We start from the raw sequence: 19844 nt of genomic DNA, 5'->3' as shown, positions 1-19844 counted from the left end.
AATGTGTATTCAGAGAAGACTATACCATCAGTCGAACGGTGTCTTTCTTTGAAGTTTTTAGAGCACATTTGGTGCGTCTTCTTTCACTGTTGGTTCAACTGTTGCTTCCACTGTATTGTTGTGATGAACGGCCTATATAATATACAGGAGGAAAATAAAAGATTATTTGCCATACGTTCTCAGCTGTCTTGTCAGTGTTATTTCAGATTAAATGTTGTTGTAAGACATTATAAAAGCTGTGTTGAAGGTGTTTTACCTGTGTACCATTTCTAGGTGGTGAACGAGTATTATTAGAGGATAGAGAATGCCAGAAAGAGGTGGGTATTCTCTGAAATGCATTCGATTACATTAGTTACAGGCTTTTAAACTTAACCTTTCCCCCGACATCTAAATCAAATCTAATCTACAAATAGTTTTACACACCATCAAACCAAGAAATGAAAGATATGTCAAGTTTTGTAATATTTTAACAATTCGTCAGGGTACCTTTGGTAATCTTTACTTAAACCGATAAACATGAAAATATAAAACATTAGAAATACTGGTTGATGTTTCTGGTGTTTTATTAATGTAGTACTTACGGTAGGTGTAGCTCTAGCTGAATGCTAGAATGACAAAGAACAACTTTAAGTCTTCTTAAAATAAACCATTTGATGTTTAAGAAGAAGAAACATTTTAATAAAACGAAACAAAAAAAAAGTAATTATGGAAGCTGCACAAAAAAGGTGGAAATAAAAAGATTTCATATTTTCTCTCTTTCTGGACATTGATGACACTGAAGTTGGAAATGTAAGTTGCAAAAACTAAAGGGACAAAGATTTAATATTAAAATAGCTATAGAATATGTTTTTCATGATCTGTATATGACCTATATAAAATCACACCATCCATGTCAAATAATAAATTAAGATGACTTTAAGCTGCAAAAATTCCTTATTTTTGTGCTGAGTTTATCTACTTTTGTTTTGCTCATTGGATTAAGATTGGATTAAGATGTAATGACAAGTGTTTGTATTTACTACTGGATAAAACTTAAAAACTGAATAATGTTAGACAGATCCAAAATTCAATGCTAGAGGGGTTTTTTTTTGCCTCTTTCTTTTCCCTCAGTGTTGAAAGGTCATTGACATTTCAAAGCAAACAAAGCAGCATGAATCACTCCAGCTGATTCTTGGTGAAAAAATATATTTAATTCAAACTCATGTTTACATCTGGAGTCGAACTTACCAGTTAAACAATAGCTTTACAAAACTACAAAAATATAAAATGACATCTAAATATTTATGAAGACTATAATTTGCTATTGGCTCAGTGAGACCGTTAGTTCCTTTCAACCATTTAAATTTCTTCCTTTCAGTAAATCCATGAAGATCAAACAGGGATATTAATGTTCTTACCGAAGCTGTGAGAATAAATCCCACCAAACAGAGCAGTGCGAGTCCTCTCATCGTGGATGTGATCAGGCGTCCCGTCTGCGCACAGACCTCCTGTTTTATAATGCAAGTGTTTGTAGGTGGAGACTCTTTCAGCTCTTGTTTAACATCAAAGTTCAACTTTGTTAGCAAATGCAAACATGTTTGCACTCACAAAGTCTGCTTTATTCTTCAGAAAACAACATTTTTAGTTTAATATAATTCAGGCCCTTTTTACTTACTGTTTCTTTCTTTCGTTTTATTTTTTTTATTTATTTTTTTGCTTCTTTCTTAAGTGTTATGTTTGGTTAAAAATGCTCATTTTATTCATTTTTTTATTCATTTTATTAATGATTTTTTTGAACTGGAATAATCCAAATGTAAACTAATAGTGTTTAAAAAAGACCAAAACCAGCTTTGGTCTTTGTTCAGACGGGTGTTGTCATGTCGAGTTAGTTTGTATTGGGCTGAATTTGCAGGTTCTCGGCTCTAAAACCAAAATGCAGAGGTCTGGACATTCCTCTCTACACTGTACCACATACAGTTGTTAAGTTTGTGTTTAGGAGTTTTGCCTCCTAAACAAAACTTTACACTGGAGAGACCAAACAGCTACTTCATAAACGCATGGCACAACATAGAAGAGCCACCTCCACGGGACAAGACTCGGCTGTCCATCTGCATCTAAAGGACAAAGGTCACTCTTTTGAGGATGCCAGTGTTCATATTTTGGACAGAGAGGACAGATGGTTTGAAAGAGGAGTGAAAGAAGCCATTTATGTCCACTGTGAATGACCATCTTTGAACAGAGGTGGTGGTTTACAACACCAACTGTCTGCCATCTATAATCCAGTTTTGAGATCCCTCTCCAGACGCCTTAACGCCCACTCACATCCTGGGCCATCTGACCTCAGGAAATCACATAGGGTGGGGCAGTGGGTTCACTATGGGTTCACCCTGAAACCTTGGCTGATTGTGACTTGGCTGATGCTCAGCTCAGCAGGGGTGAGTCTAAAAGGGTGGCATGGGGTGGCACCGCCCTTTCTAGACCCACCCTTCTAGACCCCTCTTGGAATCTGATTGCCTACCCTCTAACTCCCACCGTCATTGGTTTAGAAAACTGTCCATCTGAAACTGCCTTATCTTATTGGATCACAGCACTGTCAATCACTCCGCAGAATCACCGTCGCGTTTTGACAACACCGGTGATTCGATCTGCACGTTTCTGCAAGTAATGTGCAGAAAAAACACTCTTACATTTAAAATGACTTTTAAAGCTATGAGCTAATATTGATTTTAAAATGTGTAGCTGTTACATTACTGCGTGTGACTAGCTTACTTTATTTTTGATTTGTAATTGTCTAACTGTTAATAGGTTAAATTTGTATGTACTTTTATGTAAAGCTTGTGGTTTGTGAGGGAACAAAGCACTGTAATCAAAGTAACTGCATTTCAAAGTCTAAACATTACAAGCTGAGGACATTAAATTTGAGATCACACATGATTATTGCCCCCCTCTCTGCCACCTTGTTAAGAAAGTCCTAGAAACGCCCCTACAGCTCCGACTCTGATGTGATGCATTCAGATTCTTAGACCTTAAATAACCAGGCAGTGCTTAATTGTTAATGAAATATGATTAACGTGAAAATTTAACGTCAGTTATTAATTCCTATGTTAGAGTAGGTCTTTTTTTTCCATCTCTTGAAAAACACATTTTAAAAGACCTTTTATTAAGTTTAATAAATAAAGAAAACTTTTCCCACAACATAATTTTAGTGTTTATTCAGAGAAGACGGTAACACCAGCAGAATCACGGTCGTCTGTCTCTGTGAAGATTCACGCTTCAACATTTTTAGCATCACGCGTCTTCTTTCACTGTTGCTGCAGCTGTATTGTTGTGATGAACCTATAAAGTGTAAAGAGAAAATAAAAGGATTTCAATAAATTGCCACATATTCTCTGTTCTCTCGTCAGTGCTATTCCAGATTAAATGCTGTTGTCCGACATTATAAAAGCTGTGCGGATGGTGTTTTACCTCTGTGGCATTTCCAGCATGAGTAGAATTATTTGGATGCAAGGTCCCGTTCTGAAATGTGTTGGATTACATCAGTTACAGATCTTTAAACTGAATTAATGGAATATGACTTGCTCAAATGATTTTATACATCATTGGTGTATGAACATATTTAAAGAAAGGGCAGTGCTAATTAAAATTGTTCTCCATTTTTTTAAAGTCATGTTACTGTACAGCTCTGTTGCTCCTGGGACTGTCAGCTTTATTGTTCGTACGTTTTTCTCTGAGTGACACTACACTGATAATAAAAACTATTCAAATGGTTTTTTTTTGACTGAACAAAAACTTTACAGAGTCTAGAAACTGTAGCTCGACTCGTGGTGGCTGTAGCTCAGGAGGTAGAGCAGGTTCATCGGCTAACTGAGAGTGGATTCAGAGTCTATCTTAGCAGTCATGAAGCAAAGGGCAGAGTACGATCTCAATACATCACCAGCCTGTCACAGACAACCAAACATGCTAGCATTCACACCTGCGACCAAATTAAAAATATAAAATTATAAGACATAAATACTGGTCATGTTTCTGGTGTTGTACCTCTGCAGTACTTACACTTGTTGGTTCAGTTGGAAAAGAAAGAGGATTTTCAAGAGGGTGCCAGTGTGTGGCCTAAAATAGAAAATATATACAATAAGCCAATAAGAAGCTTGAGCTTGCTCTTTTACAAAAATCCTTTCAAGTGTGAAAAGAGACAAAAAATAAGTGCAGGCAGAAGTTGACACAAAAAAGAAAGAAATTGTAACATTTTGCTTCTTCTTTTTGGATTCTGAGAACTGAAACTGAATATGTAAATTATGAGACAAAGGTTTAAAACCAACAATAGCTGTAACCTCTGTGTGCAACTGTTTCATTATCTGTACTCTAACTTCGTAAAACTGAATTGTTTCTGTCAAATAATGACTTTACATCATTTTAACACAGACACAAACGTAAATTACACAGTTGCACATGGTAACACAGCCAAAAAAGTCATTATATTTGCTTATGTTTTGATCATTGAGATGCTGTACATAGGGGATTTTTTACAACCAAGCTAAGGTACACAAAATAACTTGTTTATTTACGTCGTGCATAATAGTACTTGTTTTTAAAAGTTAACTTTTTGCTTGTGCTTCCTGGGCTTCCTTCATGCAACTGTAATGAAAATGGATCAATTTTATACATAATGATAATATACAAAGCCAAAGTTAAAAGATGGAGGTTTTTAATTATTTTTATTTTATTACCTCATTGAAATTGACAGGTCATTGACATTTCAAAGCAAATAATTAATCAGTAAATCTCAGATAGTCAGCAGCAGCATGAGACACACTCCAGCTGATTCGTGGTGAAAAAAATCACATTTAAGTCCAACTTGTGTTTAAATCTGAAGTCTAACTTAACTGTTAGGCAGGAAATCAGTTCATTAAAGGAAGCTCAAACAGGTGCATGATATTTTCTTACCGAAGCTGTGAGAATAAATCCCACCAAACAGAGCAGTGCGAGTCCTCTCATCGTGGATGTGATCAGCCTGTCTGCACACAGACCTCCTGTTTTATAATACAAGTGTTTGTAGGTGGAGACTCTTTCAGCCCTTGTTTAATATCAAAGTTCAGCTTTGTTTGTTTGTTAGCAAATGTAAATATGTTTGCATTCTTTACTTTTCTTTATTCTCTACAACATTTTGTACTAGTTTAGTTCAGGCCTTTCTTTCTTGTTTATTTCTGAAGTGTTATGTTTGGTGAAAAACATTTTATTAATGAATTATTGAAATTGAATAATCCAAATATAAACTAATAGTGTTAAAAAGACCAAAACCAGCTTTAGTCTTTGTTCAGACAGATGTTGTCATGTTAGTTTGTCAGGGGCTGAATGTGCAGGTTCTGTGGAGACCTTCAGCTTTCAAACTTCAGTCTTAAAATAAATTATTTAATGACTGACAAGAAGAAACATTCTGATTTTTTTTTTTTTAAAAGAAGAAAGAAATAATTACAGCTAAGTTAAAATCTGTTAAAATAATGGAAAAAAGATTTTAAACCTTTTCTTTCTTCTTCCTGGATACTGAAAACTGAAACCAAATAAGTGAATTATGAAGATCAAAAAGGGGACAAATATTTAATATTAACAACAGGTTTGTATTTGACATACGTAAAACTGCATCATCCCTGTCAAATTGAAATTACTTGAAATTATTTTAACATGGACAGAAGCATACACTGCAAACCTGCGATGGATGTTAAAGATCAAAAAAGTTTCAAGAATTGGTAAATTTACAGTTACATATGCAAAAGTCAAAAACATCCATCAGTAATGGGGGACATTTAAAAGTTGATGTGTACCATAAATCAACAATTTAAGGTATTTAAGGTTTGAGTCTCATCATCCACTGGAGCACAAACTGGGTGACGCCAGGACGCTACAGCACAGAGCGAACACCATCCCCACTGACACAGCGGCCAGGGAAGCAGAAGAACATCACATCAAGAAGGCCCTGAGTTAATGTGGTTATCCCAGACGGGAAGGCACCGAAAGAAAGCTCCAGGCGATCCAGGAGAGGACAACTGCCGCCTAAGCGAAAACCCTTAGTGATCTCTTATGTGTCAGGAGTATCTCTGAATCGAGGAGGGGGCCTAAAGGTACATCTGTCACCATCTTACAATGCTGTGATTGCAGCCATTCCCCAATTCTCATGGCCATTGATCAGTGGTCTTTGATCAATGGTCATGACAATTTGCATATTAATGATCAAGGAACTGACCTCACAGCCTGTTCATCAGTGGTGCTAGTTTCAGTCATTATGCAAATCTACTGTTTATAAGGTTGAGGAAACCTGCCGTCAGCTGAGACTGAAGAAGTCACTTGGATGAGTGACGAAACGTTTCTCCCACTGAAAACCTTTACTTACCTGGATGACTGAGCGTGAAACAAGATAGTCAAAAACGTTATTGTATTTAGTTTTGTTTCGATTATTTTAGATTTTATAATTGTTTGATTTTCACCCCCAAGTTGAGGTACACAACCTTAACTGTTTTATTTTAGTGGTGAATAACGGCACTTGTCTCAAAAGTTATCATAAACACTTTTTCGCCCTCGCTCTTTTTTCTTTTTTTTTAAATTAACTTATTTGTTGCTGGTGCTTCCTTCAAACTTTCTTTTGTGGATTTGGTGTTTTATGTGTGTTTGGACACGACCTTTCAAGATCTTAAATGTGTTTAAAAACACATTTTAAATCCTATACAATAAGAAAATCTTTTTCTCACACCATAATTTTAGTGTTTATTCAGAGAAGACAGTAAGAATCACGGTCGTCTGTCTCTGTGAAGATTCGTGTTTCCACATTTTTAGCATCACACGTCTTCTTTCACTCTTGCTGCAGCTGTATTGTTGTGATGAACAACCTATAAAGTGTAAAGAGAAATAAAAAGATTTTAAATAAATTGCCACATATTCTCTGTTCTCTCGTCAGTGCTATTTCAAATTAAATGCTGTTGTCCGACTTTATAAAAGCTGTGCTGATGGTGTTTTACCTCTGTGGCATTTCCAGCATGAGTAGAATTATTTGGATGCAAGGTCTCGTTCTGAAATGTGTTGGATTACATTAGTTACAGATCTTTAAACCCAACCCTTCCCCAACATCTAAATAAAATATAACCTGCACAAATAAACAAATAATTTGATACTTTTTATCATTTTACACCTTGCAGGACACGCATGGACATATAAATATTGCTTATTTTTGTGGTGTTACTTACTACATGAGTTGGAGCAGTTGGAAAATTGCCAGTGTTTCCAAGAGGATGCCAGTTGCCAGCATTCTAAAGTAAAAAAATAAACACACACACATTTATATATAATATTATAATGTTATAATTACTGGTGAATAATGCCACTCGTGTCAACAGGTTGTTTTTTTGTTTTTCTAACTTACATCCGATGATGGTGCTTCATGCAGCTGAAAAGAAAATGGAAAACGCTTTAATAGAATAACAATATACAGATTTAAGTGTTGGAGGTTTTTATTTTTGCCTTTTTCCCCTCAGTGCTGGAAGGTCATTGACATTTCAAAGCAAACAAAGCAGCATTAATCGATTAATCTCAGCGAGTCAGCAGCATGAGACACACTCCAGCTGATTCTTGGTCAAAATAAATAAACAGAAATTAAAAACATACTGGACTAACTAACTAACTAACAAAAGTCCTACAATGTTAAAGATGAAATCTAAACATTTATGTAGATTATCACTTGTTATAAGCTCAGTGAGACTGTTAATTCTTTCAGGAAATCCATGAACATCAAACAGGTGCATGATATTTTCTTACCAAAGCTGTGAGAATAAATCCCACCAAACAGAGCAGTGTGAGTCCTCTCATCGTGGATGTGATCAGCCTGTCTGCACACAGACCTCCTGTTTTATAATGCAAGTGTTTGTAGGTGGAGACTCTTTCACTTCAGCTCTTGTTTAACATCAAAGTTCAACTGTGTTTGTTAGCAAATGTAAATATGTTTGCGCTCACAAAGTCTGCTTTATTCTTCAGAAAACAACATTTTTAGTTTAATTTAGACGTTTCAACAGCAGTGAAGATTTAAACATCCCCTGTGACACCTGCTGTCCCAGGTGTCACGTTTACAAGAAAAGGCTGATAATATTTATGCATTTTTAAAAATATATTCTTACTTCCTGATTGCCTCATCCTGTCCTCGTGCACCCAGTCGGTTTATTTTGTATTGAAGGTGTCATTTTGTAACAAGCAGGGAGACAGACACCTTATATATTCTGCTATAACCCAAAGGTGTCAAAAATAAGGCCCGGGGGCCAGAATCGGCCTGGCAAACACTGCAGAAAATATGAGGAGGTGCATAAATCGTTGGACAGCTTTTCCAGCTGATAACAGCCGTTCATTCTACACCAAAGAAGTTAAGTAATAGATAAATAGTTAAATGACAGAAAAGTGTAGACAGTGTTTTTCACTGTCATAGTGGACTGTTCGTGGCCGTCAGTGTGAAACGAGTTTGACCTCACTGCTATAACCTCTATGTACATCTGTTTCATTAGTACGTGACTTATGTAAAACTGCCTAATCCCTGTCAAATGATACATTTTAATCACATTTACATAGAGAAAAGTAGAAAGTGGAAACCTGTGATGGATGTTATAGATCATAATGTTTCAAGAACTGGTTACTTTACACAGATACAGTCAAAGTTACTCTATTTTGTTGAATTTGCTCATTTTAGATGCAGTACTCAGGTGCTAACCCTCAAATGTAATAAAGATATACAAATTCAAGTTCAGTGCTGGGTTTTTTGTTTTTTAACAACAGTGTGTGAGAAACACTCCAGCTGATTTATGGTAGAAAAATACATTTATATCAAGCCTAAGTTTAAATCTCGTTTATCTGGTAGTTAAACAACAGTCCTACAATGAAACCGCGAAGAAATAAATACATATATAATGATTGCTGGAAGATTTTAGCTTCACATATTAGAGTACCATCGGATTAAACTTTATACTGATGTTTTTGTTTTGTGGTGCAACGGCTCAAATTTGATCAATCCAGCATGAAAGTTGAATGAATTTGGTGTTTTCTTACTTTTTATGACTAAGTATGCTTTGTTTTGCAGTTGTAAAATTCAACCAGAAACCATTAAGAAATTTAAAAAGACAATAAATGACAGTTTTTTATTAGTGTTTGCTCAAAAATGGGAGTTTGTAGGACTTGCTGGACTTAACAAGCCAAAAACTAGTTAAGAATTAACTAGTAAACTAGTTCACTAGTTTTAATGTATCTGTCCCAAATGAAAGATCCTGATAAGACCAGTGAAAATTTCAAGCTATAGTATTTGATCTGTGAAGCTAAAATTTCCCTACACTCATTACACATATTCACACTTTGTATGATAGAAGTTTTATTGAAACCAGCAGAAAAAGTTTTAAAAATTTGGCTAATTTGCCAGTATGATGTTTTGTTTTGTTTAACTGAAGCTGTGAGAGTAAATCCCACCTAACAGCGCAGTGCGAGTCGTCTCACCTCGGATGTGATCGGCCTCCTGTCTGCACTTCAAACTGTTTTATAATCCAAGTGTTTGTAGGTGAAGCCTCTTTGACTTCAACTCTTGTTTAACATCAAAGTTCAACTTTGTTTGTTAGCAAATGAAAAAAGAAGTCTGCTTTATTCTCTTCAAAACTGAATTTGTTATTAATGTAATTCAGACTCTTCCACATACTTATGAATCCGCTGTTCTCTCTTTCGTAAAATGCCATATTTAAAAGAAAAAGCTTATTTTATTTGTAATTTTTCTCAATGTTAATTATTAAGAAAAATGCCCGTAACAGGATGTCGAGTTAGTTTATCAGGAACTGTTTTTATTTGTTTATTAAAAAAGCAGCAGGACAAAGTATGATCATTAAATACAGTTAGGAGTTCATAGCAACGATGGCACACGTCAGCTCACGTGCATTTGTTATAACAGGCCTGAAATAAGCAGCCACTGCCTTTGTGTTAGTAAAATGTGATGAAGTTAGTTTTGTAAATTTACCGTCTCTTTAAAGAAAATGTTCTTTTTGTCTTCATTTGTGTCTCCCCTCGATAATTAATTCCCGTGTTGTCTCATTTTGTCAGAGTAGGTGTTTTTTTGTGTGTCTGGCAGATAATTTGTCAAAAGTTCCAGCTCTACATTTCTAAATGACCTTGGAAAAAGCACATAACAACAAATAAGAGACACTTAACAAATAAAGGAAACTTTTCTCACAACAGACTTTTAATGATTATTTAGGTAAGACAGTAACATGAGCAGAATCACGGTCGTCCACTGTTGCTTCCACTGAAATGTTCTGATGAACGGTCTGTAAATTACACAGAGGGGAAAAAATCTAATGATTTCACTTAACTGTCACAAAATCACACCTATGGACAGGTTTTGTGATACTTTGTATTTTAAAACGAATGTCTTTAAAAAAGATAAATTTTTCAAGGCACTTTGATAATTTTCTTTTACGTGAAATTATGACAAATTATAGATGTGTAAATATAGTGTTGTCGATGGTTTTTTACCTGTGTGTCATTTCCCTTGGCTGATTCAGTTGCATCACGTTTACCTTCAAGGGGACCCCAGCACCCATGGCACAACTCAGTATGCTATCAACATTGAAATAAAATGTAATCTACAATAATATACATTTATACATGAAATATGCATATAAATAATTAAGTAAAGACAAAGAAATTCTAAGTCAAGTTTTAAGGTTACACTAATATACAGCACATCTGTGTCACTGTAGCATCAAATTGAAATGAGCAGTTTGAGCTTGTTGTGTTAGTAAAAATGCTTTTAGGAGTCAACATAAAACAGAATTCACACAATTTGTGTAGATATTTGGCGACACAAAGTAAATGTTGATGCAGATGATTGAATGATCTTAAATATAAATATTACAAAATATTAAAAATGAATATTAGTCTAATTTTACTCAGTAATAGATGATCAACTCTGAAGCAAGTCATAGATCTGTTTATTTTCTTGGTATTTCAAGGCCCGGGGCAAAGATTATATCTGTAAAAGGGGTCACAGATATAATTCCACACACCCCGTCGTGGGGCAATTGATATTTATTGTTGGGGGGTTTTTTTTCAATTAAAAAAAACAAAAATCTCATGATGATAAGAATTATGTCTCAGTTATATGTTAGTTAATAAAGTCCAGATTGACCTCTTTAATAGTGAAAAATATTAAGTCTTTGTTGAGAAAGTTGAATATAGTTTGGTAGTTTTTTTAAGATTTTATTTAATTTTTACCGTACCGATGGCTTTTTTGGAGGCTTTTTTGAGTTGCTTTCATTATGGACGTGAAATGAAAGTGTGTGACATTAATAATAACAAATAAAGCTCAAAATTTAATATGGCAGATTTGTAGTATATATTTTCAATGTTTACATTTTATCCCAGTGCTGGAACAGGTAAAACAAACAAAATAAAATATAATCAGTAATTCATTTATTTGTTTTTATGTATTTACTTACAGTATTCTCTGCTGGTGCTGTGCTTCCTTCATGCAGCTGAAATTAGAATGGATAAAACGTTCAGAACACTTTCATAAAATCCTACAATATGAAGCCAAAACGCAGCGCTGGAGGTTTTAATTTCTGCCTCTTTTTTAAAATAATGTTTTTCACTCCATGTTTGAAGATCATTTCAAATCAAACAACGTAGCAAAAATAATAATACAGTTAATCTCAGTGAGTCAGCAGCAGCATGAGACACACTTCAGCTGATTCTTGGTGATAAATATGTCTAAATAAATATTTATGTAGACTGTCATTTATTATAAGCTTTCAACATATCTGTGAACATCAAACAGTGATATATTTTCTTACCGAAGCTGTGAGAATAAGTCCCACCAAACAGAGCAGTGTGAGTCCTCTCATTTTGTAATCAGCTTCCAGTGAGCGCTTACGCCTGTTTTATGATGCATGTGTTTGTAGGTGGAGGCTGTTTTACTTCAGCTCTTGTTTAACATCAAAGTTCAAATTTGTTCAGATTTGTTTGCTTACCTGCCCAAAGTCTGTTTTATTCTCAACAACAGGGCAGATGTTAATTTGGTGAGGCTGGTTGCTCTCATGGGCGTCCCCTCCAATAATGACTTTTTTAAGTTTAAGTTTCTGTAAATATTATATACACATATATATCTATATAGATATAGATAATTACTATAACTCACAGAAGTTTTCCTAAAGACATTTCCTTTGTTTGAAAACAGTACATTGTCTTGTATTCATATAGTGTATGCAGAGTGTAAGCAGGTATTGGTAATGTAAAGCAGTACTGTGATTTTTTTGGTTCCACATTTTCATGGTTGTGTCTTAAACCAATAAAACACCAAGTTGTTTGGTTTTCTGTCATATTTCAAAAAGAAAAGCAGCAACTGCTCACACTAAGAAGTTAAGATTTACTGTAAAGGACAATGACAAAGAAAAACACAAAATAAACTGCGCTGTGTGAACGTCTTTAGATTGCTTTGAACAACAACAACTGACAAAGTCAATTTAATTTATTTATACAGCACCAAATCACAATAACAGTCACCTCAGGGCATTTTATATTGTAAGGTAGTCCCTACAACAATACAACAGAGAAAACCCCAACAATTACACGACCCCCTATGAGCAAGTGCTTTGGCGACATTGGGGAAAAACTCCTGTTTAACAGGAACAAAAATAAAAAGGCTTCATTTGGATTTTGGACTTTGGAGCTGGAGAAACTTCCTTCACATTTCTGTGGTAAACATTAAAGCTTTTGTTTGTTTGTTTTTTAATTAAAATAATGTTTTTCAAAAGACTAAATAAAATAAAGTTTTTCAAAGTTTAACATGACTTAAGCTTCCCATTTTAGTTAATATTAAAGTTATTTGTCGTTATTATACCACCAATTTTGCCCCCCAGTGTCTGGACCAGTTTTCATAAATACTATAGTTAGCTGTCTGCTTCTCTCAGGGTTTTACACAGCTGTGACTGCCAGCTAGCTAATTAGCTAAAGTCAGAGATGTAGATAACTGGGAAAAGTGAAAACCTCGTGGTTCTACTGACAAGAAAAAAAAAAAGAGTAGCTTTGTTTTACTCCCAGTGTGTTACTCCTGCCTCTGGATTTATGTTGCTTTATTATTGGACCATCAGTAAAGATTTGTTACATTTAGTTCATTGCAGCACATATTAGTTGCGACACAGTGATAGATGACCACACATGCTCATATTCACACCTGCATGTCTTTGTGGGGAAACCCGAGCATCCACACATACACAGAGAACAGCTGTGGCCAGTCAGCAGGTTCAAACCCAGGACCTTCTTCCTGTGAGGCCACAGTGCTAACCACTATACCACTCACATCAACCACATTAGAAAAAAAACAAAATTTTCATACTGTATTTTTATTTATTTATTTTTTAATTCACAATTAAAATAAGCAGCAGCAGAATGAATAAATGGCACGGGCTACTTCATGTTGGCAGTATTTCTCCTTCAGGACTTCAGATGTGTTTGCTCTGTTGAGTTGAACCATCTGCTGTGTGTGTTCACTTTTGTGTGTTTCCCTGGAAAAGATCATATAAATTATATTTAATATGAAATTCAAGCACACCTATGAATACACACAATGAGAATAAGTTGTTGTTCTTGGGTTTAATGGCTGGTTTTCAGATTCATTTCCATGTTACTCTAACAGCAGCGGATGTCAGCAGTATTTAAAGCTCTTTATTTTGCTGCAGTTTCTTACTTTGGTGTCCTTCTGGGGGCTCTGTTCGAGGGGCTCTGTAGGAGGGAACCCAAAATCACTTTCCACTGGCCTAATGGTGCCGTTCCACTGATGGGATTAAAAAGGAAGTCAGCCAAACTTTAGGTTAATGTGAGTAAGATGATAAATGCATCTTCATCCTCTTGTATTTCAACACTTTTCACGTGTCAGTCCTTACTTTGCTTTATGAAACCTACCTGCACAACAACATTATTTTCTGTGGTTTCCTCTTGTGGCTAAAATAAGAGCACATTTGAACTTTAATGAGAAAACAGGTTCCAATGCTTGTAATCATGTGTTTGTTTATTCCTGCAAGGTCGTCGACTTTGGACTTCAAATAAAACAGAAAAATAATCAAAACCTAACCCGTCCCTTAGAAATAGCAGCAATTAGCACACTTTACAATTGAAAACTATGATTATATAATAAAAAAAAAATCCCGTAACAAAGACATTTTTACTGAGAATAATTATATTGCTCATATTTGAGCAGCACTGCTTATATTTGTCAAAATCTAATTTGATTTTAAGTTTCACCTAAACAGATTAAAACATGAAACACAAAGTTCACACACCTCTGTTGAGTTGGACGTCCCGTTTGTACCTTCCATTGGCCTCATAGATAAATATCCAGCCTAAAAAATATATATTTAAAGCAGCTTTAGTTATAACGTGTTCACTTCCATTTGGCAGATCATGTAAAGGACTTTTTTTGTCTTAAACATTTCAATGCTTAACAGAATGAGCCTAAAAAAAAAAAATCGATTTCTGTCACTTAACTGACATAATGTGATCAAGCACACATTTATCATCTAAAAAACAGAAAATATTTAGATCTAAAAACATATTATTTAGAAAATATTCAGACCCAAAACCAAGCAGCGATTACACATTTGTTTAATTATTTATATATTTTCATTATTAAGCTTGCAGGAGTGATTAAATGCATTAGTTAGCTGTGTATTTGTTTGCAGTATTGAGCAACAATACTTAATTAATATTTATCTTAATAGACATTTAAACTGAGTAAAAACTTTGAATGAGCATAATTGATTTTGCAATGATATAAAAATGATTGTATTCGCACTACCTTACAGAACGGTGGCATTTAGTACTTTTTTTCTTACCACTGCAAATGAAAAGTCTGTCAAAGGCAGATCTGTCAGTGCAGCCAGAATAATTCCCACCATAAGCAGTGTGAGTCCCCTCATCTTAATAACAAGTCAGCCTCCTGTGTGCACGATGTCGGCTTTGCAGTCCCAGTAAGAGGAATTTGAATTTATGGTTTCACTTGTAGGTTAAAGTCTCAACTTTCCTCGCCTTCCCTCGTGACACTTTCTATGTCAAGTTTGAGTTTGTTAGTCAAACTGCTTTCCTGTTTTATTTTGACAGCTGGTTGTCTTCTGTATCTTTTTCTGCAGCTGATTAATCTTCAGTCTCTTGTACGTTAACATATTTTTCTCCCACAAAACTCCAACGTATATTAATCATTAGTTTGCTTTCTGAAATTTTAGTCCACCTACTTGCTCAACAGCATTTTCACTGCTTTGGTTCGGCACCTGAAGTAAGAGGAGGGTGCACTTTAATAAGAAAACTCGTACCAGTGTTTGTAATCACATGGTTGATTATTCCTACAAATAATCAAAAAGCTAACCTCTCCCACAGAACAACTGAAAATTATAATTATTGAATTACTTGTATTTAACATTTTTCATGTGCAAAACTAGGACTAACAGGATGGGAAGTAGAGTTTAAAGAGAAGAAAAAAGTGATAGCAACTTTATATCAAACACAGAAAAATGCACTTAAATGCGTTGTTACAGTCACAGCTGGATTACAATAAAAACTGAAGATTCAGGACTGGAAACTAAAATTCAAATTACATTAAAAATGCTAAAAGATTAAAAAAAAAAATTCAGCTTCTTGTATACTGAAACATTAATAAAGCAACAATGAATGATTCTTTTTCTTGCAATACTGATTTGAGAGAGATTTCACCACTGGGGAATTTGTTCTTCCCTTTAACCCACCACAGGAGGCTCAACCAGGCATTTATGTTTTCAAATAACATGAAAATTGATATTTAACTTGATATGATCTGTTCATGTAAGCTAGCCTAATGATAAACCTGAGTAAAGTGGAGCTAGACTCTGATGTCTTCTCCAGAGACCTGAACTCTGGATCTGCATCCATCTGACAGCCAGATTCTTATCCAGTTATACACATGTCCATCTTTAGACAGAATAGTGACAAATAGACACACACACACAAAAAAAAAGCATTTGCAGGAAGAGAGACACAGCAAAGGGCCCGTGGTCAGACTTGACACCTGGTCTCTGCATCGAGCCATGTGGTGAACCACCTGCTCAACTGGGCGAGCTAAACTTGCAGCCTTTAGTCATTTTTTTCATATAGTTAGTGATATGAACCCATTAACATTACTGCACTCTTTGCAAGCTTTCACAAGACTGTTCGGCAGGCAGCATCCATCTGCCAGTTCTGTGCAAATAAGCACACTTACCGTATTTCTCCCAATCCGGCTTCTCTTCATCAGCTTCCTGTTAAATCCCAAAGTAAATGTAAGATCTCTCTAATCACATACAAGGTGTTAAATAATCAGGCCCCATCTCATCTTATAGGCCTTTTAGTCCCGTATCACCCCAGCAGAGCACTTCGCTCTCAGGCTGCTGGTTTACTTGTAGTTCGTAGAGTTTTTAAAAGTAGAATGGGACGCTGAGCTTTCAGTCCCTTCTTCTGTGGGCCCAGCTCCCAGTTCGGATTAGGGAGTCAGACACCCTCCACTTTTAAGGTTAGACTCAAGACTTTCCTTTCAGATAAAGCATATAGTTAGGGCTGGATCAGGTGACCCTAAATCGTCCCTTAGTTATGATGCAATAGGTCTAGAGTGCTGGGGACTTCCCATCATGCACCGTTTCTTCTTCACTAACTACACCACTGATTTTATCATTAGTTATTATTAATCTCTGGCTGTCTGCCACAGCCATCTTTATCCCGTCTTCCTCCCATCACCCCAGCTGGTCATGGCCCCTCCCTGAGCCAGGTTCTGGCAGAGGTGTCTTCCTGTTAAAATGGAGTTTTTTCTTCACGTTATCACCAATTGTTTGGTCATAGGGGAGCGTTTGATTTTTAAGGTTTTCTCTGGATTATTGGAAGGTCTTTACCTTACAATATAAAGCACCTTGATATCACTGCTGTTGTAGTTTGGTGATATATAAATAAAGCTGAAAATTTGGCCATCATCTCTCACAAGCCGTGCCCTCTACTTTATGGTTCTGCTCATGTCTCATATGTTTTCCTAACATCATTGCACATTTTAGTGTCTTGCAGCCTCTTGCCTGTTCTTTGTTCTTCTTGTATGTTAACCCAGCACACAACACACGACAGAGTCAGTCAGCTTTTTACATGGAAAGTAAAATTTATTATTCCTGAACCACAAAATAGACTTCTTTGGTTGTACAAATTCACTAGTTACAGTCTTGTATGAGCTATAACCCTCAACCCTAGGACATGTGACCCTTTTCCCCTCCAGCCTATTGGCAAGTAAAAGCCCCCGAAGAGAACTCAAGACGAAAAGAATTAAACACAGAAACTCGAAACACTGCATCAAAAATGTAGTGAACCCCATCTGGAAAAAAAGTTTTATCTACTAAAAGTTTTTTTTTTTTAAAGATATTAGCTGTTGCGAATGTTATCAAACTGAATTTCAGTCAGTGAGAGCAACACGGAAAGCTTTAATTAGAAGACACTACATTAAATTAACACAAAATGCTACGATGCTGTGATTCTGCAGAAATACCCGTCACTGACACTGTGTCGAGCTGTAAGCTGAAGAGTCTGAGTGAGATCAATGTCTTGAGAGGGACTAACCGGTTCTGCCTCTCAGGCCTCTCCCATTAGCAAACCAATATACATGCAGAGAGCATCCCAGCGCCAAGCCTGCCTGAACCTAGATGCATCAGCAGTCCACGTGTTTAGTGTAGGTCCAAGACTGGCTCAGTTTCACACCCCAAATTTTGCTTTTCCTCTCAGTATTTGTACATTATTCACACGATAAATGATTTTCAGTGGCGTCAGATTTAAATTAACCATAGACAGAAAAAAAAACAAACAACAAAAAAATAAAAACAACAAAAACACACACCTGCTACCTTCACATCACTGTGGCAAACCTCATAACGCAAGGAAAGTGGTGATTCACATTGATTTAAAAAAAACAAACAACTATTACCCTTAACAGGGCAGGATAAGTACCATTAATATTAAAATGATGCCAAAATGCATGCTCCCAAACTGCCTGCTCCATGCTGCTTCCTCCATTGTAGTCAGTCATACTCTCTACAGAGGAATGTGACATTGCTAAAGGCCCCGTGAAGTGGATTTGAAACAACTTAGGCAATTGAATTTGTAAATATGGCTGTCTCAAACAAAACTGATGAGTTAAAAGCGAACATAAAATGAAGTGATATGCAAATAATGGGCTGAAAGCTGTGATTTTGTGACTCATTAACAGATGGCGAGTCGCATTATCAGCTGGCCTCCAGGCCGGGATAGGGTGAAGGAATAAGTTCTTTAAAAGGCGGACCAGTGGCAGTGCAAAAATGATATGTACTCTTTTTAAAAATAAAAAAAAAAGCTCACCACATTTTGTGACAGTGAAGGTAGCAGGATGTTCCCTACTCGTTTAATATATATATATGTGTGTATGTATATATATACACATACACACTCCTGTCGGCTGAAGAAAACACTGAAAGCCTATGAATGTCTCTCAAGAAGTTAGTATAGCTATGACCCATTTCTTTTCTGCGTTTGTCTTCCAGTATGTTTTGTTTAAAAGCATCAAAAATCACTGAAGGCTTAGAAATTAAAATTTAAAAAACCCCTAAAAGCTTTGATCTCTAGTTAAAATAGATCTGATTCTACGAGGCAAACTGAATGCTAAATGGAAAGAAATAAAAAAATAAGTAGCAACCCTAGCTAACAACGCTAGCGCTTTCTTGCCGCTGAGGGGCCGTCGAGCAACTGGCCCTCAGACTGGAAAGGCAAGACTGGCACGCGGGCTCTAAGTGTCTGTGTGGCAACTATCAGCGTCGCAGACTTTACAGTGGTTACATACGGCAGAGTAAATCTCGCTCTACTGACAGCATGTGTAGTGTTTGGTGAATCTGCACCTCCTGTGGACGCACGCCCCTCTGAGGCCAGTGCTCCACAGTGTTTGTGAAGTTGTGTATGTTTGCGTGACGTCTGCAGGGTTTTTCTTCAGTTGGTGAGGTGTTATGTGGGCACAGCGGTTTCCAGGCTGCGGCGGCCCTGCCTCAGTTTGCGCTTGTTGCTGTACATAGCCATCTCCTCCAGGGCGGAGGTGGCAGGCAGCGGGGTGACGTCGGGGCTCGCGGCGGTTCCTGGGAGGGGGGAAAAAAGAAAAGAGAGAGAAAATGCATTTGAGCTGCTGCAATTTCTCATCTTTTCTTGTGACAGTATCTGCTGCAGAAAAGATCAGAGCGACAGGACAGAAGATCCCTGTGAATCCCGTGACCCTGCGAGAGACACCCCACATTTAGAGCAGCAGCTGGAAACGAGCAGGAAACAGATGCGTCCAGTTTCTGTGCTAAACTCAAACCAATGACTTCAGTATTTCTTAAGTGTTTTCACTGCCAAGTCCTTGTTTTAAACATCCCTTCACTTCTCTACTATAGTGACTGGTCCTGCTGAGCATGTAAATTAAAAACAAACAAACAAAGGAAGCACATAACCATCATGTAGCTGAGTTTTTACATGTGTGCATCTGCAGGGCAAAGAGGTAGGCCAAAGCTTTGCTGAGCCAGCTGAGCAGGAGAATAAAAGCAATGAACACAGTTGTGGTGAGATGTTTACGTACACACAGGTGGTTTCTTTGAACTTCTTTTTTTGCACGGTGGAATGATCGTATAGGTCCAACAATTAGTCTTTTAAATTGACAAGGCAGGGTCACTTCTAGTTAGTGATCATGACTAAGTGCTGCTGGTAGTTTCTCTTTGCAGAATAAAAAGCTTGTTTGACAGCACTCATTGGATTGACACAAACTAACACTGGAGACCCAAACC

The 19844-nt window shown here is 36.4% G+C and overlaps 1 protein-coding gene across 14 annotated transcripts in view; it reads right to left on the bottom strand.

Moving 5' to 3' along the window:
- Positions 1-17154: 17154 nt before the first annotated feature.
- scrib (scribble planar cell polarity protein) overlaps positions 17155-19844 on the bottom strand; it is a 77763-nt gene continuing 75073 nt past the window's right edge. For 12 of the 14 annotated variants that reach the window (XM_040044208.1, XM_040044214.1, XM_040044219.1 and 9 more), the window contains one exon: positions 17155-19163. In XM_040044208.1, the coding sequence (XP_039900142.1) occupies positions 19036-19163 (128 nt within the window). In that variant the 3' untranslated portion in view covers positions 17155-19035. The remainder of the gene's footprint in view (positions 19164-19844) is intronic. The other 2 variants (XM_040044216.1, XM_040044220.1) reach the window with 1 other exon arrangement.

The sequence above is a fragment of the Simochromis diagramma genome, unplaced genomic scaffold (genome assembly GCF_900408965.1).
Source record: "Simochromis diagramma unplaced genomic scaffold, fSimDia1.1 OVJJ01000602.1, whole genome shotgun sequence".
Taxonomy (NCBI): domain Eukaryota; kingdom Metazoa; phylum Chordata; class Actinopteri; order Cichliformes; family Cichlidae; genus Simochromis; species Simochromis diagramma.
Note: the sequence above shows the minus strand (reverse complement) of the source record. Positions and strands in the feature narration are given on the sequence as shown.